The sequence below is a fragment of the Parambassis ranga genome, chromosome 5 (assembly GCF_900634625.1).
Source record: "Parambassis ranga chromosome 5, fParRan2.1, whole genome shotgun sequence".
NCBI lineage: Eukaryota > Metazoa > Chordata > Actinopteri > Ambassidae > Parambassis > Parambassis ranga.
The window spans coordinates 16,753,043-16,778,304 of record NC_041026.1 but is presented as its reverse complement, the minus strand read 5'-3'; the positions used below and the strand labels follow the sequence as shown (position 1 = coordinate 16,778,304).

The 25,262-nt window shown below is 41.3% G+C and overlaps 1 protein-coding gene across 1 annotated transcript in view; it reads left to right on the top strand.

Annotated features, from left to right (window-relative positions):
- The window catches only part of cacna1da (calcium channel, voltage-dependent, L type, alpha 1D subunit, a), a 45,331-nt gene that overhangs the window by 3,176 nt on the left and 16,893 nt on the right, over positions 1-25,262 (top strand). Inside the window, exons 4-21 of the mRNA XM_028406703.1 lie at positions 441-546; positions 11,525-11,664; positions 14,152-14,321; positions 15,184-15,336; positions 15,433-15,629; positions 15,961-16,064; positions 17,387-17,556; positions 19,903-19,990; positions 20,270-20,296; positions 20,760-20,920; positions 21,422-21,647; positions 21,745-21,952; positions 22,054-22,174; positions 22,258-22,345; positions 22,744-22,774; positions 22,858-23,009; positions 23,105-23,234; positions 23,903-23,962. Coding sequence (XP_028262504.1) covers positions 441-546; positions 11,525-11,664; positions 14,152-14,321; positions 15,184-15,336; positions 15,433-15,629; positions 15,961-16,064; positions 17,387-17,556; positions 19,903-19,990; positions 20,270-20,296; positions 20,760-20,920; positions 21,422-21,647; positions 21,745-21,952; positions 22,054-22,174; positions 22,258-22,345; positions 22,744-22,774; positions 22,858-23,009; positions 23,105-23,234; positions 23,903-23,962 — 2,332 coding nt within the window. The remainder of the gene's footprint in view (positions 1-440; positions 547-11,524; positions 11,665-14,151; positions 14,322-15,183; positions 15,337-15,432; positions 15,630-15,960; positions 16,065-17,386; positions 17,557-19,902; positions 19,991-20,269; positions 20,297-20,759; positions 20,921-21,421; positions 21,648-21,744; positions 21,953-22,053; positions 22,175-22,257; positions 22,346-22,743; positions 22,775-22,857; positions 23,010-23,104; positions 23,235-23,902; positions 23,963-25,262) is intronic.

The window sequence follows — 25,262 nt, the reverse complement described above, 5'->3', positions numbered from 1 at the left end:
CTTTTTAAAGAAAGAGAAAAGAAAGTCACGGAGGGGCAGTTATATTTTAAACCTTGCAGGATTTAAACAGTGATGGTGGTGATGATAATATTTTGACACTACATATTCCATTAGGTGTAGTTTATTAACTGTGTTTTGTAGTAGGGACAATCTCTTAGGTGCAAAATCCTGACATCTGGTCAGTAGTTATTATAAATTACTGACCATTTCTAATTTAGTAGAATGGTAGAACATCTATATTTAATAAGACAACCAGTAAAAGAAGAGCTTAAGTAGGTCATACAAACACTATTAAATCAAGCTCAACACCACACACTGTCACTCTGCATGCTGTTCGAGTATAAAGCTGAATCCTTCTGGAACTGGACATGTAGATTTGGATATATATTTGTTATTATTGTGTCATTTTTCTCTCTGTTTTCTTTAACCTCTCTTCTCAGGCCATTTGATATCTTTATATTAATTGCTATTTTTGCCAACTGTATGGCCTTAGCTGTCTACGTCCCATTTCCTGAAGACGATTCCAACTCCACAAACCATGATCTGGTGAGTAGTCTTGGTAAATCTGTTGATTTAGAGCACTGTCTGTTTAAAACTTCCTACTGTCAGCTGTGATTTGATTTTTTTTATGAAATATGAAGCAAGTTTTTCTCTTTGTGTGATAAGGAGATGAGGTTGTGGTGTTCATGTGCTGGTGGTTCACCTGCTTTTATGACCCTACCAGAATGTTATATCTGTTACATCTTTCATTCAGTGGATAAAGTTCCTCTTGAGCTGAAGATACAGTCGGAGGCTTTGCAGTAACCCTGCATAGTCTTCAGCATATAGCTTCATTATGCAGATTTGAAGTCTCTGCTGTGCCCACAGAGAGAAACACTCTGACACCCGCACTCATGGTGCTTTATCATGTCATAGTTTTTCCTGTAGAGAGGTTTTATTCAGCTTTCTATTTTTAGAATTTCCTCGTCATTGCACCACTCTGTGCACCTTGTGCATTTATGTCTGTGTGATGAATTATGGGTGATGTAGTGTTGTAAGCATTGTTCCACCACAGCTGAGGATAAGTGCACCCTCCAGAAGACAGACTCACAGAATGTGGCGCTTACACATGAACACAATTTATCTGTAGTGTTCAATGATTCATGAGCGGAATGCTCAGTGTGTGTATGTGTGTGAAGACGTGCGAAAATGTTGTTGATGGTTTGGTTTTAGAGCAGGAATATGTGAGAGGAAGGGTATCAGCATGCTGTAAATGAGGAGCGGGTCTTATGTCTGTCATGCTGCTGCGCAAGATAAGCCACAGCTTTAGTTCAAAGTGTGTCTGGTCTACTTTAGTGGAGGAAGGTGCACTACTTTACAGTTTGACCTCCTGCAGGGTGACCTCAGGGTGTTTGTTTACACAGCTTTGGTACATCGGAGAAAAGTGGGACATCAGGGACATAACAGTGTCTGATACAGTGTTATGCTGTCAGGGGTAGCTTAGAATGGAGTTTGAAAGATGACGATCACCTGACTGGCTTAAAGATTTTGCACATGTTTCAGAATGGTCATACAGCCTGAGTTAGGTGGAACAGATGAAAACAGGTGTGTGAAGTGGCCTACACATTACTACAGTAATGCAGACACATCCTACTAAATGAAAGGATGTAAAGCAGACGATTCATTTAAAACACTACAAACTTTGACAGTAATCATCATTACATTGATTTATAGAACAATGTTGCTACCTGTGAGTGGCTGTTGATGTGTCCTTACTCATTTATGGTAGTAACTTATACAGCCTCTGGACTTCTTTTCCCCAAAACTGTAAACATCATGGTGCAATGTTAATGAAATAATGTGCATGTTCAAGCCACATCTAAAAGATGTTTCTCCTCAGAGGGAGAAACAAAAAGGCTTCATTCTGCATATCGTCCCCTCTGTTATAACTGAAAAGAGATGCTAGTATAAGCACACAGTTGGCACTTTTTAATGGTGTCTTCATTATGTCTGTTGTCTGAAACTGTTATGGCACTGCGCTGTATTATTTGTCACTCTATGCTAATGGCCTGGTATAGCTTTGAGTGTCAGGTTGGATTTATGGATGCACCCATTAAGAATTAACTAAAAAGCTAGCAGCCTGCCGTGGTCTGAAAGGGATCATTGCATGCTTCATAAACAGGATCATTAAGGGAAAAGCTGATGAGACATGAAACTACTTATCACATATTGGTTAGGAGAGAGCCTACCTGCATACATGCTTGTCTGCCTCACTTGTGCTTATACAGAGACTCCTTTACACTGAATGTTTTTTGCTTACAGTTACTACACTGATTATTGTCCATAGAGTGCTCGGCAGCTTCACCTTGCTTGCACAGGTTTAATTCTGCAGCATCAACATTAAATCAGATAGCAGAAGGCAAATAATGCAATCCTTCCTTTTTCTGAACACAGGCTGAACAATAGAACTCTTTATAGGGCAGGTGTGCCAGCTTGGCCTTACTTGTTCTACAGAACTCATGCTGTACTCACCGGAGGAGCGGAGAAAAATGCTGAGCTGGTTTTGCTAACACAGCTAGCAGGTAGTGCTGTAGTGAAAATGGCCATTTCACACTACTGTGCTCTGCAGCCTCACAGGTGGACTGATATGAAACCTGAGTTGGAGTGTTGAGAGGACTGATGTGTAAAGCAAGGATCAAATGATATGACATGGCTGCTGAAGCATGCAGGTTTTTCAGTCACTCATCCGAATGACGAACACAAGCTGTCGCCTATCTTTGTGTTGTATACTTATTATGTAAGTTCATACACATTATCTGTCAAAAAACGGTTCCTCTGTACGCTGTCTAGGTACAGCAGAGCTGCCTGAGTTAGAACATTACATTGCTGCAAAGTCACAGAGGCCTTAATAGCATGAGTTTGCCCGTCTTGTTAGTGAGGCTTGGTTAAATGCAGCAGCTCATTATAAATAGAAAGCAATTTCCTCCTCAGGCGGAACAGAGGGCAAAAGATTCGGGTCTTGCTACCACCAGGAGGCACAAGTGAGTAACAGGATGGAGCCAGCACACAAACACACACACATGCACGTGTGTGTGACAAGGCAGCAAACGCTGTCAGCGACTCGCAGTCATATTTTCAGTCCTCTCCTGCTTGGTTCACTCCTTCGGTGCTTGTGCTGTGTTTAGTCATTTCACTGGAATAGTAAGAAGTGCACACGCTGCACGTGACTGCACGTCTCCTCTGCACCCACCTTGTCTAGGGGACAGACAAATAGTCTGCAACCCTCCTGCCTTTGCTTTAAGGTCATTTCTGACTTATCTATCTAAGACTCAACACCCCGGGCAGCTCCTGCTGAAGGTAGCTGAGCAAAACAATGACCTTTTCATGGTGAATATGATTCATACATCTCATCCTTTGGAAGGCAACATGCAGCGAACTGCGTCTGGTATCAGGTAGTGTCCGTGCCCATATCACTGTTATTGCATAACTCTGGGACCGCAGAGCTATTTATTTTACTGGGGGACAAAAGGACACAAACATGTATAGACTGAAATGTCCACGCTCAAACCTCAAACAAAGCGGTCATTTGGCTGCCAGCAGAGCACTCACAGCTTGAACCACCTCACGTTTGGACATACAACTGTCAGCATTGTTTAAAATAGTTTTTTTAGAGAATAAAAGATTAAAATTTGCTTATAGTAAAATATTTGGATTTTATGAAACTATGCAAGATATTTTTGAACGCATGTTGAACTAAAGACAATAGCTTTGTGGTGCACCGCTGTACTGCCAGTACAATTCATAAGCACCATCTGTATGCAGAGGTCTTCAGACACTCCGCAAATTACATAGTCAAAGTAATAGATCAAGAGAACACATGTCAATCCAGCATAACAACAATAAAGTCAAACTGGTATATGTTGGATTGGCAATGTACATAGTGTAAAATGCACAAATAATGTCTGATGTAAATACCATGTGTCATCAAGTATACTTCAGTGTGAAGAGTCCAATGGTTTTTGCCATTATTACATCCCAATACAGTGAAGTCATAATTTCTTAGAGCTGACACCTGGTATTATTTTTTGTTTAAGCTTTTTTCACATCTACAGATGTTACAAATAATATTTTAATAATAATATTTAAGTGTAAAAACGATTTCTCATTCAGCCAAAAAAAATAATGGGTTTACTGTATTTTGTGCCATAAAATAATGTGTTAACCACAGACCTTATTTAAGAAAGCTAAGCAAAAAATTATTGACTTTCCAGACAAAGTAACTGAAAGTGCTAAAATGCTTTGGGTTTTAAGGGCCATTACTGCAGCATCATAATAACAGTAATAATGTTTTATATGCTGCTCAATGTGGTTGTCAGTGGTTTGTCGATAACATAAACACATTTAGTAGGGTGTGTGTTCTTTTTTATGTTTTGCAGTCACACAAGGATAAGCTAAAAAAATCCTAAACACTAAAACAAGCCTTTCATCTTTATATACTACACCTTCTCTGCAGTTATAATTCAGCACACCATGCCAGAGCAGGCTTTACAACAGTAAATAGTCTGACTGCCCTTGTTTGCTCTGTTTTTATGTAATAACCACATTTTGTGGTTCACGTCCACACTGAGGGAGCAGATGACATGTATTGCGTGAGAAGTGCCACTGAGGTTCATATGTCAGTGTTTTGGCTGTGCGTGGTGTTGCAGAGGAGTGTAAACTTGTACATGTGTGTGGCAAATGAAGCAGTTGGCTCCGTGTGTGTGAGTGTAATGGCTGGCACAAGCAGCAACGTCTGGACTGTGGACTCCCATAGAGATGATGGTGGAAGTATGTGTTTAGTCACTTAACGTAACTGCTCATTTGTGGCTCACACTAACACTGTCCCTACTTGTTATCTTGAATGTGTATTTCTGCATGTGTGTGTGTGTGTGTGCAGAGTGTTAGTGTGTGTGACGGTGACAGAGAGGCAGAGAGAGAGAGAGCGAGAGCGTAAAGCAGCAGTCAAGGCTGTGTTTTTAGCTTTAGCTTTGTATGGATACTGTGCAAATGTGCAGCTAAGATAATGTACAAGAGCAATGTGCACAAATAATGTGACTCAAACAGGCCTTCTCTAAGGGAAGATATGTAATTGACATTTCCATAAAAACATATTGCTCCTAAGAATAAACATATTAACATGGCAGAAGGACGACACAAACATGGTCTAATTCTCCAGTTTGTGCTTAGTAATCTCTCGAGGGACCAGTGTTTGTCCTATCTGGGTTACTGTAGAAGCACGATCATGCGGCATGGCTGATCTGCTTCCTGTATCGGTATAAAGGCTCATTCTAAATATTGCACAAATATTTAATTCATTTTACACATATTTTTATAATATATATATTTGGTCCTTGAATGTGTAACACGTGACTCTTACGATTAGCGTGGTAACAGTTCATTACAGGGACTTAATTCTACACGTCTCAACTACAGTTTTTTGACTGATCTGCAGGCTTTCTACAGTTGATGCTCGAAACATTTTTGTATCATTTTCCCTCCAAAATGTATGGCTTTTTTTAAACTCCTATACTGCATGAAAGATATGTGCCATCTCTCTACTCTTGCCAGGATTTCAGTTGAGTGTAGGACTTTAAACCTGTTCCTGGTTTGTCCCCAGTTTCCAAAAAGAGGGATGTCTTCATTTTGTTGCCTTTAGCTGTATTGCAGTGACCCTGCTGGCTAATTAGATTGGCTACCACTTTATGATCAACCTCATGCTGTATGTGTGGTTTTAAGTGGAAGTGTAAAAAATTGCAATTCACAGAAGCCTTGTCTACATACCGTATATACTGTCTATGCCACAGATACCATAGACTCTATGGTGTGGTTACAAGAAATAAGTAAATTGAATGTGTGTTGTGTACTTGTTGGTGAATTGTGTGATTTCAATTCAACCCTCCAAACCTCTGCACAGACTAAGCGCAGCATGAAGTCAGTGTGAACTGTGGATCATGGCTAATTGCTTTGACACAAAATGCTTTCATTGACCACGTCTTTCAAAATTCATGAACTTTTGACTCACTCAAACTGCACCAGCACCAACAGTGTGACCATGGATGGATGCCTCTCAGCTGATTGTTGTCAGACTGAAGGGCTCGATGACTGTGATCAGTCAACAGGCATTTGGCTTTGGGTCACAAGTTTGGCAGAAGTTTACATCAGAAATGATGTCGTCTGTGTTGCTCATTTTGGTGCTGACACTGTGGTGTGTTCTGTTGTAAATGACTCCTAAAAAAATCACAAGCACATCTTCTGCACTGAGCTGCAGTGGTGGAAAAAAAACATTTTTAGCTTCAAAGGAAAATTAATACATATTTATTCAGTGAATACATTTCTGTAGTCGGTGTGTTGATTGCTTAACTTCAGAGAAAAAACAATCTCCAATCACCTTATGCAACAAATATACAATGTGATCTTACTTGCATTCACTTTAGTAGTGAGGGGCAACTGAAGATGACCTGCACCTGTAGTGTTTTCCTTGGCATCCACATCCTCACACAACTCCTTCCCACCCCCACAGTTACTTACTGAGACACACACAAACTTGTGCATTACACACAATATAAAACACACATGCATGCAGAGGTATATAGAGTTAAACAGAGCACAACAACAGATGTGCTGTGCTGCATGTTGCCAGATTACACAGTGCGGCCATATAATAAGAATATCATATATTCTAGTTATTGGCTAACGACACATTGTTGTTGCTTCCTAATGAAACAAAACAGAAAATTAAAAAAATAAGAAATGACTGAACATATGGTCAGCTGTCAGTGTAACAGGACTCCAAATATAAACACATCCTAATATAGACAGCACACTGAAGCACACTTATTTATTGTGCAAACCTGCAGTAGTAGGCGGCGAAGAAGCACAACCCCCCCCCCCCCTCCCCACCATCCCCCAGCTTGGCTGGATGGCGCTGACTGATCTACACAGACAGGAGAAGGAAAGAGAGGTGGAGAAAAGAGCATGAGGGGGAGGGAGACATCGGAAGAGAGAGCGAGAGAATGTATGTCTGCTCATTGAATGGAGGATCAGATCCACAATGACACTGTAAAGTTTCTGTAACGCTGCTCCATTACTGGTAGCTGTGTGCAGCCTGTACCGCGCTGTGCCTTGCATTGACATTGGTGTTATGGCTTGTAGCTTGTTGTGTTTGCTCTGCTTGTAAGCGTTGTGGTCACACACAGATAGCAAACATGCATGATGTCACGCTGAGTCATGTGACTCAGGGCTTGCCGCCACACGCTCATATGTTCATGCATGCACATATAGTAGCAGTCAGGTGGTCGGGAAAAAATAACTATGATATTCCTTTCAATAATAATAAGGTTGTTAGAGAATTCATGTTAGGATGAAGGCGATCAGGTTTTAATGCCACATCAATGTTTAATCTTCTAATGGAGTGTTTCTGAGAAATAAGCACAAAGCGTTTCCATTCTCTCTTTTCCCTTTCACACACATGCCACCTGACTGCAGAGATATTTTATGTTCACAGACGTCCTCCTGCCAATGCCGTCACTGCTCATCATAAAGCAGTTTGATTTAGTGCAGGCAGTCGGTGCTGAAGCAGGCTGACTAGTCTCTGTGAGTAAGCTCCAGGTAAATTCCAGTCATTCCCATGTGTGTGTCCTGAACATGCTCATAGAATTATGACCTGTGAGCTCTTTTGACTCTGTTAAAAATGTGCTTTTCTTTCATATAAGCAAGGAGCCTTTCATCTAATTCACTGCACAATATTTCACGGTTGAACGGTCGGTTGTCTCATGGTGACTTTTAATGATGGACTCTGACATCACACTCAGCATGGTGCAGCCTTCATGTAGATTTCATTTATTGCCTTATTTAATTAAGTACATTTTTGTGTCTGGTTTTTCTTTTTTCTTTTTTACTTATTTATGTTCATGCTGACAGACTGATATCTCCCACATACCTACATGCTTAATGTGAAGATTGACACAGTCTGTGTACTTTGGTTCAATGTCCAGCCAGCACAGCTCTTGTGTCAAGTCAAATTTGACCTATTTTGAATTAAAATATTTCTCACAGTCTCTTAAAAGAAAAGAAAACTCAAACTTACATATTATTTTGAGAACCATGCAAGTGCTAGGGAACAGACACACTGTTTTAATAAACTAACATGATGCCATAGTGATGTAACATGTTGCACCAGGAAATAGTCAAATCAGAGTGGAGACAATCATCTGCAGAGGCTTAGCAGTTTAAACCTTGCTGTTTTCACACACACAATAAACATACAAATTCATGCACACCCTTATCTGAACATTATAAACAGAGGATCCGCTGCTCTCAGATGACAAACCTTAATGGACTAATGCTAACTGAGGTAGCACTGAGGTAACCTGACTGAATGTGTTAATGCTAATTTATTTGTCTACAGACCAGTGAGGTGAGGAATGATCATGATCTATTTCCTCACAGTGGAGACAACTAAACCCCTGCTTGAGCACGGTGACCATTTGTTTTAAGTTACTTCAGTACGTAACCACTCATGCGTCACTACAGTGGTGCTGTCTTAAATGTTAAACTGTTACATCTGCACATCTGGGAACACAGAAACCATTTAGCACAGTGTGTAAAAGCTAAATTAGATACACAGTTCATGGATCATTAGCTTTAGAATTATTTTTTTAATTGGGTTTTTAAGTGAATTAAACAAATATAATAAAAGAAGTAAAGTATTTCTTTTATCTCTGTAACTCTCTTGTAACATCTTGTCTGTGGTCAATGGGACACTGCAAGTAGTTCCACAATATATTCATTTTAGTTTTGATAATCAGGAGGCTCCACTTAAACCTTTCTTTATAAAAATGGTTGTTTATGAATAATGGGGCTGTTGTGTGATTGTTGTGTGATGACAAGCTGTCTTGTTGCCTTCTTTGTCTTCATTTCCATTTGTTACCGCACAAAATGACATTAGTGAATTCTGTGTGTAGCGTGGAGGAAGATACATTCTGGGTCATGAGCACTGTGGGTCTGAACTGTTAATAGGTTCACATTACTGCTGTCCGCCTGGCTCTGTCATGCGCTGGGCTGTGTAGAAGAGTGCATGCATCAGCAGGTTAGCATCCTTTGTCGTATGGTGAACTGAGCTCCGTGAGAGGAACTGAGCTGTGCCTACAGACACGAACACCCTGCGGTAGAGGTTGGGAAGGGGGAGGCACAGTTATCTAGCCTGCTGTGCATGGGTTTGTTATGTGTGCATTTAACTGCAATATATGTGCGAGTCTGTGTGCGGTTGAATGCTTGATGGTGTATATTTAACAGTATAGCATCAAGTGAATTGAACATATTAACTGCTGATAGCGTGCATACTGTATAAGACAAGGAAATACGCTACAGTATTCTCTTTACAGCACAAATATACTAAGATGAGTCAGAGATATTTATGGTCATCCCCAAAGGCCCCTTTCCTCGCTCTCCTTCTCTCACTCTGTGTCTCTCTACCACTTTCTATTTCTGCTCACACTTCATCGTGCTGATGAATGAATAAATTGCTGGTTAATTGAGAGGGAATGGTTATCATTTGCTATTATATTTAACACGAAGCAGGAAGGGGCAATTTGCATAAATTTAACGTAGCTTGTGAAGCTAAAAATGTTCCGACAATGTATTAAAGGCTGATTTCCACATTATTACACTTCTTATTCATTTATGGACCACACACGCGAAAATATCGTCTTAGAAAATGCATCCATGTGTCTGTGCCTGTGCTTTTTTGCTTGTATATTCCTTTTTTTTATCTTTTGTTCTTAACGCCCAACAGATAACAGCAGCAGCAGTTTGCTGTCTGTTATTTTGGTCTGTAAATGCCTCTAAAATTGTTCGCTTGTCTCTCTGTCACTTTCCCTCCACCCTCGTATGAATCGTTCTGTTCTCGCTGCTCCCTGCGGCCCGAGCATGCTCTGTCATAGAGGCAGCAGCCGTAAGCTTAACTCAACCTTTTACTTCGGTAACAAAGAGGCCCATGTCTCTTTTTCTGGGCTAAGTGCTTCTCACAATCTGCAGTAAACTGTTGGGAAAACGAGCCCTGCAGCCCACAGCACTCGCACACTCATAGTGTCCGCAGAGAACCCAGCACGGTATTAAGGGCTCCCTCAGGCAGAGGAGGTTATTATGTATATAATAATGTACGCAAGTGTGTATTTGTCTGCATCGTGTTTAACGTTAAATTCCTGTCGGTAATGCATTTAGAGCAGTTTTGTGTCGATAGTGTGTTACGTTCACGCTGACCTGCCTCATGCATAAAGAATGGAGAGGGCCGCTTTCTGGTTTCACCTCTCTACGGAGGTTCCAGGTCTGTCCTAAACAAGCTGAGTCACCCCTGGTGTGTCAACACACAGTTTCTCACACATCCCGCTGCACTAAAATGCACATACCACCTTTGCCTGGCTATGTGTGCCTCCGCTGTCAGCTTCGCTCCCAGTCGACCTCAACCTGATGGCTTAATGTTCCTGTGTTCTCTCTCTGCCTTTGAAACAACCGCAGAAAGGCGCACTGCTGAGTTACATCACTGGTTCTAATCTCTACATACCCTCTAAAAACAGCCATTTTATTCAAAGTATGTTTGTCCCTTTTTTAACCTCTGCTTCACTCTTTCACATTCACATTCACATTCACGTCTTGAGAGCTCTGCCCAGTTGTTCAAGCTGTGAATCAGTTTTCACCTCTTCACCTTTTTTCTGTCAGATGTTTTTAGGATGGTAACTATGGCTACTATCTACTTATTTCATGTCAATGATGTTTTTAGCAACTACAATGAAAAACCATTAATACGCTATGTTTGGTGTGGGGGGATGAAACACAAAGGCAGACTTGAGTTTCTTATCGACCTGGATGATAGTGAGTCGTACCTTCCTTATCTTTACTAAATCCCCAAATGGTCCTGTGCATCTTTTCAGTGTTTTCTCATGTTGTCATGGTTGTCACTGTGAGTATGTGCAGAGACAAGTGTTGGAAAGTGTGAGAAATAAATGAGAGTAGAATGGGGTCAGGGCTATGTGAGCTTTTGCAGCTCTTGCTGAACATAGTTAACAATGACACTGTACTATAGGTAATACATGCTTTTCTCACTGCAGACATCTCAGTGTTCTAAATTTAAACACTAATTACACAAATCCATCACACACACTCAGCTTCAGGAAATATTTGACCAGTCTGGCATTTCTACAAGCCATGTCCTCATATGTCAATAGCTCCAGAAACAACATACAAGTATGAGTACAAAAGAAAGAGCTGAGGTAGATGGTGCTGTGAACACAGGTCCAGACCTACCTGAAAGCATTATGCTGTAGTAACTGCACTGTAAAGCCTGACCTGTTAGCCTATTTAATCTACAAAAAATTTTTGGGCGCCTAAGCTGAATTTAAATCTCACACCTTATTCTGAGATAATCTGCATCTGTCCCTCTTGTTCTTGTGTAATTGTGCACCAATGCATTATGAATTTAATGAAATATATGTTTTCCTTGTTTCTACAGGAAACAGTTGAGTATGCCTTCCTCATCATTTTCACAATTGAGACCTTTCTGAAGATCATCGCTTACGGTTTGGTGATGCACCAGAATGCATACGTGAGAAATGGCTGGAACTTGCTGGATTTCGTCATTGTTGTGATAGGGTAAGTGTTTCCACTGCACTGACTTCTTATTGGACATACATATGGACATGTTGTGTGACGCTTTGCAATCTTGTGTGTCTGCAGCCCGTGTCGCAAAGTTCTGTTATTATGGGGTTGGTTTTGGCTTGCAGAGTTTTAGAAAGGAAAAGTCAGTGATGAAGTTAAAAGTTGCTTAAGCCTCTGTTCCAAGTGGCCAAGTGCTAATAGAGACCCTCATACACCCACAGTATATGACCCAGAAAAGACAGAGAGAATAAATCAGAGCTTTACCACCACTGGAGTGAGTCACCATCTCTCCATACTTCATCTCTTCTCCAACACTCCCTCCTGTCTTTCCCTCTCCTCTCCTCTCACTGACTGTCTTTCGCTCACACTCTCCCACCCTGCTCTGCGTTGTCTCTGCGGCTCATTCTTATTACTGCCCCCTTCCATTTTCATATCTCAAATGTTTCACACCTCCCCACCTCAGTCTGCCCTCATTCCCATCTCCTGCACACTCTCCCCTTGTTATCTTTATCCTTATCTGTGCTTCTCTTTTTTCCTCCTCTATCTTCATTGCTCTCTCTCTCTCTCTCTCTCCTCCCTCTAACTCTCCTCTAATACACACAGTCCAGTGGGTAGCTGGGTCAGATCTCTCTGCATACTGGATGCAAGGTTGATCTGCCATCCAGTCAGATGCAAAGACCGCTGCTCCAGCAATGGAGAGTGACTGTTACTATAATCCTGCCAGTATCTGATGGTCAAGGCTCAGTCCACTTTTTTTCCACAGGCTACAATACATCTGTGGAAGCTGCATTACAGAGGACCATGTTAGGGCTTATCAGTTGGAGAAAGGTCATTCGTAGATTCAGCTGAGAGCTTGGACGTTCCGTTTTTGTTCTATCATGCTATTTATAGAGAGAAAGGCTTATGTGTGGAGGTATACGAGGATAGGATAAAAAAAGTTTTAAAGTTTAAAGTTGTACACAACTTTCAACATTTTGCTGTAGAGAAGTAAAAGTGAATTTGTACTCGAATGACCATACCACTGGGTTCAAAAAGCACTACTCCATAACATTAACAGTATATTAATTGACTGTTTATGGGTAATTCCCACAGAAAACTGTGATGGATGCCTTCAGCTGCATAAATATTTATCATTCCGTTTATTGGTTTAGTTTTACAGACCATTACTATAGTGTTTTAGTTCAACCTTACATCTCCTTGTTTGGTTTTAGCAGAGAAAAATCTTTTCAAACAACCTGATCAGCTCCAGTCTGCCAACTTACTGCCAAATTACTATTATACTTTGGATTACTTTTTTACTAGTAGCATGATCTCCATTACAGAACCAGAAGAACGCTAGTTTTTGTCTGTCTCTAAATTTGCCTGTCTCTAAATTGTAACACCAGCATCACCCTCACTGGACCTTATCACCAGATCTATGTTGAAGCTACAGGTGCCGGACTACTTCAATCAAACGTGCTGTGTTTTCCTGCCCTAACTCAAAGCATCTTTGTTGCATAACCCTTTAACCAGATGGTGCTGATTTGTTGATCTGAATCAGAAACAAAAATGTTTTGGTTATAATAAGTAATAAAGATGAGGAACTGTGTTTACATCTGGTTTTGTGAACCAAACAACCACAGAGCCTTCAAATCCTCAGAACACCTCTGTCATCCCTGGTAACCACGTAAAAGGGTTTTAGAAGACCAGGTTCTGACACCTTTGTACTGATACAACAGGTCTTAGAAGAACGTGTCGATATGTGAAAGGAGGGTTTTCTTTTTGAGCATGACTAATGAAACCCCCCAGTGGCAGGCGGTCAGTCTTACAGCTGTGACTCAGTATAACATAAGCCAGAGCTGACTGAGCTTAAAGGCCATCAGGACTCCTCCCAGCCCCTATCGGCAGCTTCATTCACTGGACTTTAGTCCACAGCTTTGATGTGATGTGTCGAGATGATTTTCCCTCCTGGCTAGGTGAGGAATGTCTAACTGACTGTAATGATGTGTCCTCTTTCATGGTGAGAGATTCCCTTACTGCTGATTTCGCTTTGTGACCACAGTAGGAAGCAGATCCTTCAGCAGCTTTGTATTAAAATGTTTTTATCCAGCACTGGTACTGCATAGAAAACAAGATGTTCATCCATGTATTGGATTATATTCATTTTAATCCACTTTATTAATCCACCTGTGTCATGGTGGTTTCAGTATTGTGTGTAGGTGGCTGTAAAGTAAAACTGATGACACGACATTATAGTTTCACAGCTTTAAAGAAGCACAGGAAGACGTTTAATGTTGTATTCATTTTGTTGATTTGTCTAATTTCATGTGTCAAGAAAGACCAGGCAGCAGAGCCTTATTCAGTAGACAGGTGCCGCTGGTCAGGACAGTAGCTTTATATGACACCTCTCTTATACATGACACTGTCACATACTACTGAGATGCACATTTTTCTTGTCACACTAATAATATTTGGTACTTTCCTTTCTGCCATTACAAACAGACTCTTCAGTGTTGTCTTGGAGCTTTTGACCAAAGAAGAGAAGGGAGAAGAAGGTGCTAATAACCATCAAACGATGCATGGGCATGGGGGTAAACCAGGTGGATTTGATGTTAAAGCCCTTCGAGCCTTCCGCGTGCTGCGACCCCTGCGGCTGGTCTCAGGAGTACCCAGTAAGTTGTAACAACTTTGGACCCATGTGACTCTGTGCATAAGATCTGCCACATATTCTCTGTATATGTATGAATAATGATCTCAGTTCTTCTTTGTGGTAAAATGTTGGGAGAAGTATTACACATGGCAAGTCCAGATGGTGCATGTGCAATCACTGTGGACTGAGCTCTAAAAACATCTATTCTGCATCCGCATCAGCACCCTAGGTACACATGCTCTGAGTGTAATAACAAAACAAACTTACAGTAAACACTGACACGTTTATGAAACATGTTCCAGATGTCCAGAAATATTAGAATTGGAATTGAATTCATCCATCTTCTATTAACCTGCTTGTCCCGCAGTGAAGGGTCACGGGGGGCTGGAGCCTATCCCAGCTAGCTTTTGGGTGAGAGGCGGGGTACACCCTGGACGGGTCACCAGTTGTCTTTTTTTCTGATTGTAAAAATAAAAACATAACACACATGCCAGGTTCTATAAATATTTAATTTTAACCATTGAATCTTTATTTTGAATTCCATCTCCATCTTGGGAAAGAGACTGTAGCGTCATGAGAATGCCAGATCAGGTGAATTAGCAGTAGCTCATTTCTCTGTGACTGCACGTAAACTGACATTATCCAAATCTCTTAGGACTCTCAGGGCTTAGTTGCAATTTCTAATAAAAATGTGACTTCAAACTACATGTGCATGTGATGCCATAAACATCACTCACTTTATGATTTATATAACTCTTTGTGTCTGCTGCTACTGGACAGATAACTAATAATAAAGTGGTGATTCTGACTCTAAAGGATCTTGTCCACTCGGCTGTAATTTTAAGTGCAGCCAGTCTTCATGTGTTTATTTGCTCTTTGCCCAGGTTTACAGGTGGTGTTGAACTCCATCATTAAAGCCATGGTCCCTCTCCTGCACATTGCCCTCCTGGTCTTGTTTGTCATAATCATCTATGCTATTATCGGCCTGGAGCTTTTCATTGGTAAAATGCATGCAACCTGCTATTTTTCTATCGCAGGTAAGCAAGTTTTTTTTTCATCACATAAAATCTGCCTGTAAGCAAAACATTGTTGACTTTTATAAATCGTAGCTTTTCAAACTCTCTGATTTGTAGACACGATAGCAGAAGAGGAACCAGCTCCATGTGCGATCTCAGGGCATGGGCGCCAGTGCCCCATCAATGGCACAGAGTGCAGGGAAGGCTGGCAAGGTCCCAATGGTGGCATCACCAACTTTGACAACTTTCTGTTTGCCATGCTAACAGTGTTTCAGTGTATCACCATGGAGGGCTGGACGGATGTGCTGTACTGGGTGAGTCTCTGTTCAATAACCTGTGACTGTCACACGCCTTCAGCTTAAATGTCTTCTCTAATCAGACGCACAACAATAATGTGACTGGCATTGTGATGATGCAGCTGCTGATAATTTCCTGAGGCAGCTCTTACCACTCTGATATGATTGATTGCCTAAATTATTGAATGCATTCAAATGGCATTATCCTGGCACTGTCAATGCTCCTATAGACACCTGTTTTATCCTGTTCCTCTTTTCTGACAGTTTCCATCTTTAAATGCTTCTTTCTCTATGTTCTGTCTTTTTATTCCTCCTCTCCCTCTTCTTTGGTGATGGCTTGTTCCTCCAGATGAATGATGCTATGGGCTTTGAGCTCCCTTGGGTGTACTTTGTCAGTCTTGTGATCTTCGGCTCCTTTTTCGTTCTTAACCTGGTTCTGGGTGTGTTGAGCGGGTAAGCACCTTCCTCTCTTTGTGAACAGAGACCCTCTGTTTGGCTGCAGGCCGGAGGTTCTCTGTTTCTGCATGTGTTCATGTCACTTAACTCAGCTGCTTTTGGCTCCTGTAGGTCAACGACGCCATTGGATGGGAAACACCATGGATTTATTTTGTCAGCCTGATTATACTGGGCTCCTTTTTCGTGTTAAACCTTGTGTTAGGTGTGCTAAGTGGGTAAGAGGCAACTTTGTGCAGTGGTTTTGGTTTTGCAGTGTGCAAAGCATAGATACTGTGGGTTTGCTGTGCACCCTGACACTAGTCACGTCTCTGCTGCAGAATATTGGTATTAATAAAATCTTAACTCAGACAGATGTTTCTAATAAAAACTAGCTAGTCTATGTTGAGAAATGTGCATGTTTAGGTGTTTTTCACCAACTTCTGTAGATGTCAAACTATTACACCCTTTCCACGGCAACTGCAAAGTGAGCGTTTCCTCCCCCACCCCATCCCCAACCCACCCAACCTCCGGAGAGAGAAATTAATCTTATTCTGCGCCCTTCACTCCCTCTGCACTCTTCTAAGCTCTCTCAAACCCCAGTTTGCTTTTCCAGCTCTGTGGAGTGGGGGTGGGGTATTACAGTAGAATTAACTCTGCATGGTTGACCAGCCAGGAAAGCCCAATTTTTAAAAAGCCAACAAGGTTAACATAATCATCAGGTCAGGCAGACTGGCTATCCCTGGCAGCTGCTTTAGATTGACATCTACTATCTGAATGCATCAGTTTGTCTTTACTGGCATCAAACCATCCAGTTATAACTTAATAATAGTTTTCACAGTAATAACATCATTGTAGGATTCACTGCGTAGATTTACCTCCTGTCTTTTGAACCCTCGCATATCGCTGTTTCCACACTCATCATATATAATCTGTAAACTGAGATTCTGTGCATGTCTCTTGAAACCATCTGTCTACCTAAATTGCCTTGTCTGTATGATTAGGATGCTCGCCTGAAGGATACTGTACTGCCACACTCTAAATATAGTACCATGTTGTCTCTCAAAGGTGTACATCTCCCTCCAGTGGCTATAGTTTAGAAAAACACACAAGACATTGAAGTATGTGAATATATAGTAATAACAAACAAATCATGTGGCGAGAAAAAGTCGTATTGTTAGAGATGATTTAGGATTAGATGACAGACTATCTGTGTTTTTGCTTGCTGTGATAATGTCCTTGGTGTGTTGTTGGTGGTAATTCCTCCCCTCCTGTTTATTTTTTTGTATTTTTGTATTTATTTATTTATGTATTTTGCGCTATGTGTATTTCTTCGAAACCAGAGAGTTCTCAAAGGAGAGAGAAAAGGCCAAAGCTCGTGGAGACTTCCAGAAGCTGCGTGAGAAGCAGCAGCTGGAGGAGGATCTGAAGGGTTACCTGGACTGGATCACTCAGGCTGAAGACATCGACCCGGACAACGAGGACGAGGCAGACGAGGATAGCAAGCGTAACCGTAAGCGGCCTCTTTCGCATTTTCTTGTTTCATGGCATCGCCGCATCGCCATCACAAGAGCAACACATAAAACTGATCGACACATGTTGGCATAAGATGGCTGGGTATGTGTGCTGATTTTTGATATAATTATCGTCAACCTTTTCTTTCTATTCTGAGCATATTTGGGGTATAATGTAAAGTGTTCTATTTTCCTTATTGCCCCAGATAACCCATCAATTATGTTCACACACATCTAGCACAGAGGGTACTAATTAAAAAAAAAAAAAAGATTAAAATCTATCACAATGAAGTCCTCTCCGCTTTTAGCCCTAACAACAATGCAGAAAAAAAGAGAACAGAATACCAACAGCAGCTTAATGAAATTCATGGAAATCTAAACTGGGTCTGAGAATACAGAGGTCAGAGATAGATAGATAGATAGATAGATAGATAGATAGATAGATAGATAGATAGATAGATAGATAGATAGATAGATAGATAGATAGATAGATAGACCACCAACATATACAGGCACACATTGATAGAGTGTCAGTTCCTAGAGGAGTTAGGTACAGCAAGGAAGTGGAGCACGCTGTGGGTACCACTGGATATTATCTGAGGGGGGAAAACATATTTCTTGAGCAGTAGAAAAACTCCTAATCCAAATCCTCTTTTTATAAGCAGCACATATGATACAGAGCAGAGGACCTGCAGCTGCTTCACATTATAGTGTGAGTGTAGGGTCTCTGTGTCTGTCTCCTCCCTCCGTACTGTTGCCTTTCCCCTCTGTCTGTTCCTTTACTTTTTGATTTTCAGTCCCAGAACTACATCAAATATTTGCCATATAAATCCCAGTTGAAGGTTCTGTGTCAGGAGGAGGAAGGTCCATGCTGCTTCTCTTCAACATCCATCTCGGCTTTTGGTGTCTGTCGACAACATATGAGCCCCTACTAACATGTTGATGTGTAAACACACTGTTACATGTTAGTACAGGGCTTGTAGGTGCTGCCTTTGACTAACAGCTCTCCGTGTTGTTCTCCTCAGTGTCTGCAGCCCATGTGGCTCCAGCTGCTCTTGTCATTGTTGGATATTGATATTTTGAATACTGTTGTTGTCCTGTGGTGCTTGTCTGCTCTGACCCATTTTGATAGCAGCCCATTCTCGCCCTCCCCTCCCCATGTCCCTCTGCTGTGCCGTTGTGTCTGAATGCATGGGCTTGCATGCATTACACATGAAGGCGTGACTCTGGCTGACCTTACTGAGAAGAAGAAGGGAAGGTTTGGGTGGTTCAGCCAGTCGTCTGACACTCATGGTAAATCCTGTGGTTTCCCTCCTGTGTTTTCTAGATTTTGTGTGTCTGTGTGTGGATTCTATTCTCAAATTTAATTTAATACAGACATATTTTAAAAAAGACCTGTTTGTTTAAAAGGATAAAAAAATAGTCAGTGAAAATCACATTTATTTTTGATAAAGATAAATTTTAAGCAGAAATTTCATCCAGTCTATAATTGTGTATGTGTGTGTGAAGTTTAAAAAGTATCTCATCACTTTGTTCTTTATTGTTGTGTTTTACCCTGTGTCTTTACATCACTGAGTTCTTTTTCCCTTTTTTCTATCACACTCGTCTAAACGTATCTTTAACCTCACTCAGAACAGGAATACAGCTGTGTTTGATAGCAGAGCTGCACCTCGTTTCCTTTCCACAGCCCACTTCAAAAGCAGTATGAATATAGGAAAGAGGGCTAAACCCTGATCACTACTCCAGCAGTCAGCACTATTTTCAGAGCTGAGAGCTGTCCGACCACTCAGGAATCAAAGCCAACACGTCTACACGAGTTAAGCAGCCGCAGCACACACTGCGCTGCCTCACACTGTTAAAAGCACTGAGACATTTCACATAGTTAATCATCATCTGTCTGCACAGACAGTCTTTGCAAAGAGCTGGTTGTACTTTGAGTGTAGCATTTTAGAGACAGATTTAAGAGCTCTGTGCTCCTCCCTCTGCTGCCTTCTCCCCTCTGCACCTCATTGTCTGCATCAGTCAGCCTCTCGTAGAGCAGCTGTCCACTCGCCTGTCCCGTGTCAGCTCCCTTTCAGCACTTGCTAAATGATACTGATGATGACAGTGATGCACAGCCATGGCACTTAGCTCCTTCACTTCTATGAGGTAGTTTTGTAGTTGTACTGTAGATCTTCTTCTTTTTTATGACATAGCAGAACTTATGTAGGTTTGCTCTATTTTATTTCTTTTTGCACTTCTCTCCCCTCTGGTGCACTGCATTGTGTCTTCCTGAAGACACTTCTACCACTGCACAGTGCATATGATTATGTTGTTGTAAATGTCTGCTGTATCTGCTGCTGCAGCGAGTGTTCCAGCCAGTGAAACAGAATCGGTGAACACGGAGAATCAGAACGGGGAGGACGAGAAGACGCCGTGCTGTGGACCTCTGTGGTGAGAACATAAATCACAACAACCCCGTGTCTGTTATTTTTTTACAGTCCATCAGACTGCTGTTCCTTCTTGTGTTGTTACAGAAGCTCAACATTCATTCTCTATGTGCTTTCTGCATAAAATACATATTTAAGGGAAGCAGCTTACTGTACTTACATGTTTATTTTTAATTCCCAGCCCATAAAGATAATAATTAGAGCCCCACACCATAGATATCTCTACATATCTACAACCTTCTACATTCTGCATTTGTAAACTTTGACTTGTTCTTTCTTTCAGTCAAAAAATTTCAAAGTCAAAGTTCAGGTCAGTATACGTGTTGGTCATGTGTCTCTCCATAATGCATATAGCTGTTACTATAAGGTTTGTGTCTGCGTCAGATTATGCAGATGTTTGTGTGCGTGCCTTTTGCTTTACTGTGTTTATAATGGGATTTCACTGGAAAAGATAAATCAGCTGTTTTTATAAAGTCAGCATGTGCTGTATGGTATTTTTAGAGAATAGCCTCACACAGTATTATTCAGCTCATTTACTGTACAGTGTGACTTGCAAAAATGTATCGATGCAGTTCCCCTGTGGCTCTTCTCCCATACTTCACTGCATTCTTATTATTAATGGGAACAAACTTTTAGAATTTCCTTTAAAACTGAAGTGAATACTTATATTAATGTTTAGACATGGTGTTCTATGTCACTGCATTGTGTGTTTTTGTTAAAATTCACTTTATATGCAGAGTTAGCAGTACTGAAGTTTATCGCTCTCTCTGCAGTCGGCGCTGGCGCCGCTGGAACAGATTCTGCCGCAGGAAGTGCCGGTTGGCTGTCAAGTCGGTGCCTTTCTATTGGCTGGTCATCATCCTGGTGTTCCTCAATACTCTCACCATATCATCAGAGCATTATAACCAACCTCTGTGGCTGACACAAGTGCAGGGTACGAATTAGAACGACATCTGTGTGTTAGTGTGAAGATAATTGTTTAATTGTCTGTGGTACAGTTAAACGGCACCTTCATTACATTGTTAACTAGCTGTTTTGTAAAATACATCACTGGCCAGTTGTTTAAAAGAGACCCCATCATTTCTCATCACAGAACTATCACAGAGTGAATCTGATGAAGCATCATGATCATGAAAGCTTTGGGGAGAAGTTTCCCCAAGAAGTCCTAGTACATAGAAATACACTTGAATATTTGCTAAATCTTGTTTTAAATATTTTGTGTTTTCTTTGGCTTATCTGTATTTGAGAGAGATTTGGGCTTTTATACAGGTTGAATTAAGAAAACCTTTAATGTGTCTTTGCACAACACTGCTTATATTTCCTATGTGAGTGTTCTCTGCTGCCAAAAGCATGTGAATTTATGTTGTCTAACATGTTGTTGTATCCCTCCCCTTCCATTTTTTTGTTTGTTTGTTTGTTTGTTTTTGCCCATCAGATGTTGCCAACAAGGTGCTGCTAGCCCTGTTCACATGTGAAATGCTGGTGAAGATGTACAGTCTTGGGCTTCAGGCCTATTTTGTCTCACTGTTCAACCGCTTTGACTGCTTCGTGGTGTGTGGAGGAATCACTGAAACTATTCTGGTTGAGCTGGAAATCATGTCTCCCCTCGGTATCTCTGTGTTTCGCTGCGTGCGCCTGCTGAGGATCTTCAAGGTCACACGGTGAGACACGGTTTTACCACACTGTGTGTGTGTGTGTGTCAGAGTTCAGTGTATGTGTGGTATAATCTCCATCCTTTCTCTCCACCTTTCTGACCAGACACTGGCAGTCTCTGAGTAACTTGGTGGCATCTCTGCTCAACTCCATGAAGTCCATTGCTTCCCTGCTGCTGCTGCTCTTCCTCTTCATCATCATCTTCTCCCTGCTGGGAATGCAGGTGTTTGGTGGAAAGTTCAACTTCGATGAAACTCAGACAAAGAGGAGCACTTTCGACAACTTTCCCCAGGCCCTTCTCACTGTGTTTCAGGTAACAACAGTGTGATTTACTTCTTGGCACACAAACTGAGCATTTAACCCTTTGTGCATACAGTTGTGTCTGCCACAAATTAAATGTCGTGATCTGTTCAGATCCTGACTGGAGAAGACTGGAATGCTGTCATGTATGATGGGATCATGGCGTATGGAGGACCTTCCTCTTCTGGGATGATCGTGTGCTTTTACTTCATCATCCTCTTCATCTGTGGAAACTGTATCCTCTCATGCTCACTCACCTGTACCTCCAGACTGTACATGTAAAGCAGCGTAAATATTTTCACTGAACACTTTTCTCAGATATCCTCCTGAACGTCTTCTTGGCTATCGCTGTGGACAACTTGGCAGATGCAGAATCTCTCAACACAGACGAAGGAGACAAAAAAGGGTGACAGCTTCATCTTCTGCTAAGACCCTGTGCACACCTGACTAACATCTGACCTGATGACAAGTGACAGCTAGTGTGTCTAGAATGTGTCATGATGTGCATCCCGAGTGATGACATGTGATCAGAACTTACTTTCTATATGTAAATTAGGTGCACAAAAGAAAACTGAAATGCTCATATGTTTTTATTGCTATGATAGATGAAGTAAAAACAAAACTCTCTGCACTCCACAGTGCAACTAGAAAGGCATGATTGACTTTACAGCACGAGTGATGAAGGTTTGCTTAAAGCTGTCCACTAGTGATCAGGTCATCTCAAGGTGTATGTTAAAACCAAACTCTGTCTCACTGTGACAAACATATTTTCAAATCAGTGCTAAATGTTTTTGTTCACCACAGGGACAAAAAGGATGACGAAAAGGACGAGAAGGTATTTCCTTCAAACACTGAAGCCTAAAACAACTTTAGTTTAGTTTGAGGAGTTTTACCTAACACACATTGTTTTCCTGTCAGGAGGAAGAGGAGGAAAACGATGAGACTGCAGAGGAAGAGGACCCAGAAGTTCCATCAGGGCCTCGGCCGGCCATCGCTGACCTGGTAAAGAAGGAGAAGATCACTCCGATCCCAGAGGGAAGTGCCTTTTTCATCTTCAGCAACACAAACCCGTAAGACACATTCACTTTATATCACGTAATCATACACACACACACACGTGGCATCATACTGATATCCGTGCTGTGTATTCCCTTTTTTTCTTCAGGGTCCGTGTGTTTTGCCACCGGCTCATCAATCATCACATATTCACCAACCTCATCCTGGTGTTCATCATGCTCAGCTCCGTCTCCCTCGCCGCTGAGGATCCAATCCGAAACTTCTCAGCTCGCAATATTGTGAGTCCGCAAGCCCTCCTGAACTATGAATTTGTAATGTGCAGGTGAACATAATCAGTAAATCACAATAAGTTGTAGTCTGAATATCCGAAAATGGCCATACTTCTGGTTTTGCATGTTTTAGCCCATTTACTGTAGTTTACATAGTAAAGTATAGGAGTGAGGCAGTATTTATGACTTACAGAAACTTAACTTACTTGAAGAGTTTGTTTTTCCACCAGCATCACTTGTAAATGCAGTGTTTTACCAAGACACAACTCACATTTCAAGTGGAGTTTTTGCATGAGAGTACGGGGAATATAAATGCTTTATAAAAATGAAAATAAGGCCATGAGACGTCCGCACAGTGATAAATGACCCACCTGATCTCGACCTGGTTTCTGTTCATTGATTTCCATACTCATAACAAATTGACTCTACGTCGCTGCTGAAAGGTGTGAATGTACTGTGAGCTAAAACAGACAAAAACACCAGTGTGGTCCTGTAAGTAGACCCTCAGGCTCACGTAGTATTTTCCTTTCATTATAAAAGTGAGAGAACTTACTGTGTGATATTTCCTCTAACCCAAGATCTTTCCAGAAGACGCTGTTTCTCATCTTGTTTTACATATGATGTATGAAGCTGCACGATGAACTGTCTTTGTTAAACATCTACGTTGCTTTTTGCAGATACTTGGTTACTTTGACTATGCTTTCACGGCTATCTTTACTGTTGAGATCGTTTTGAAGGTAAATGCTCTGTGTCCCCTGTCCGTGCTGTGACTAACCACACCCTAACACTCCAAACGTCTCGTTGCCTTCCAGGTCCTAGGCTATGCAGATTATGTCTTCACTAGTATGTTTACATTTGAGATCATATTGAAGGTAACCCCTTAAATGACAACGAGAGCCTTGCTGCATTTTCTCCTTGTGTGTCACCTGCCACTCAGTACAACCTGGCTTGTTTGTTTCCTTTCTCTTATTTACTTTTTTCTTCATGGCACCTCTTTTAAAAAAAGCCAAAACAAAAACAAATATTGGAGTTGTTGTTAGTTGTCAACACTTTGCACACACAAAACATAAGATTTGTTCAAATTACACTAATCAAAAAGCACCTGCTGGGGGAAGGAAACATCGCATCTACATTACATTATACTCACATGGGTGTCACGTCATTGGGGCAGTCATCGCTGAACTGATAATGATGATGCAGATATGTAAAAATATGATGCAACCCTCGCTAAATTTAACAGGCTCCTAAGACATTGTTAAGGCATTGACTGAAGTTGAGTTTAAGGTCATCTTCAGGGTGGTGTTAAAAACAAAAAAATACAAAAACTGTCAAAGCCAACTCCAGTCAAAGCTAACTCCATGCCTCTCGTACTGACTACTCTTCAGATAACCCATAAAAGAGGGGGCAAAACCAACCATGTTCCTGCCGAGCATGGTTCAGTCTGCTTTCCCTGACTGAGTGCATAGAAATGTGGAGTTGTCCCTGCAGCTATTTGGGCGAAAAAAAACGAAAAAAAAGAAAAAAGCCTGCCAGATCCACTGCTGGTTTTTGAATCTTAAATTCTCCAGTGCTCTGAGTTAGCAGTCTCCTCTTCTTCCTCGTCTCTCTGCAGGGGTCCACATTTACATACACTCGGAAAATGAATCCTTTACTTTTATTATTTGAAGACGAGTTATTTTGGCTGGTTTTTCTTCTCTGCCTGCTCAACTCTGAAGTTTTTAATTGGGAGCTGCTTCCCTTATTCTCAACTATTAAAGAACATAATGGAATGTGCTTTAAGATGACGGTCCACATGAATGTGACAGTAAGGCCATTTCGACTTTCCAATCACTATAACTAGAGCTCTACAGGTGGTAAATATCCCTGGCATCATGGCAACAAAATGCATGTTTTATTGCCTCATCCCATAGTCGATTGTGAAATGAATGACTTACTATAACATTCATGTAGTTAAGGGCCGTGGGGGTGGCGATGGTAGATTTAGCATCCTGTTTCACTGCTCTGAGGTCGCCACCCCGAATCAGAGTGATCAACTAG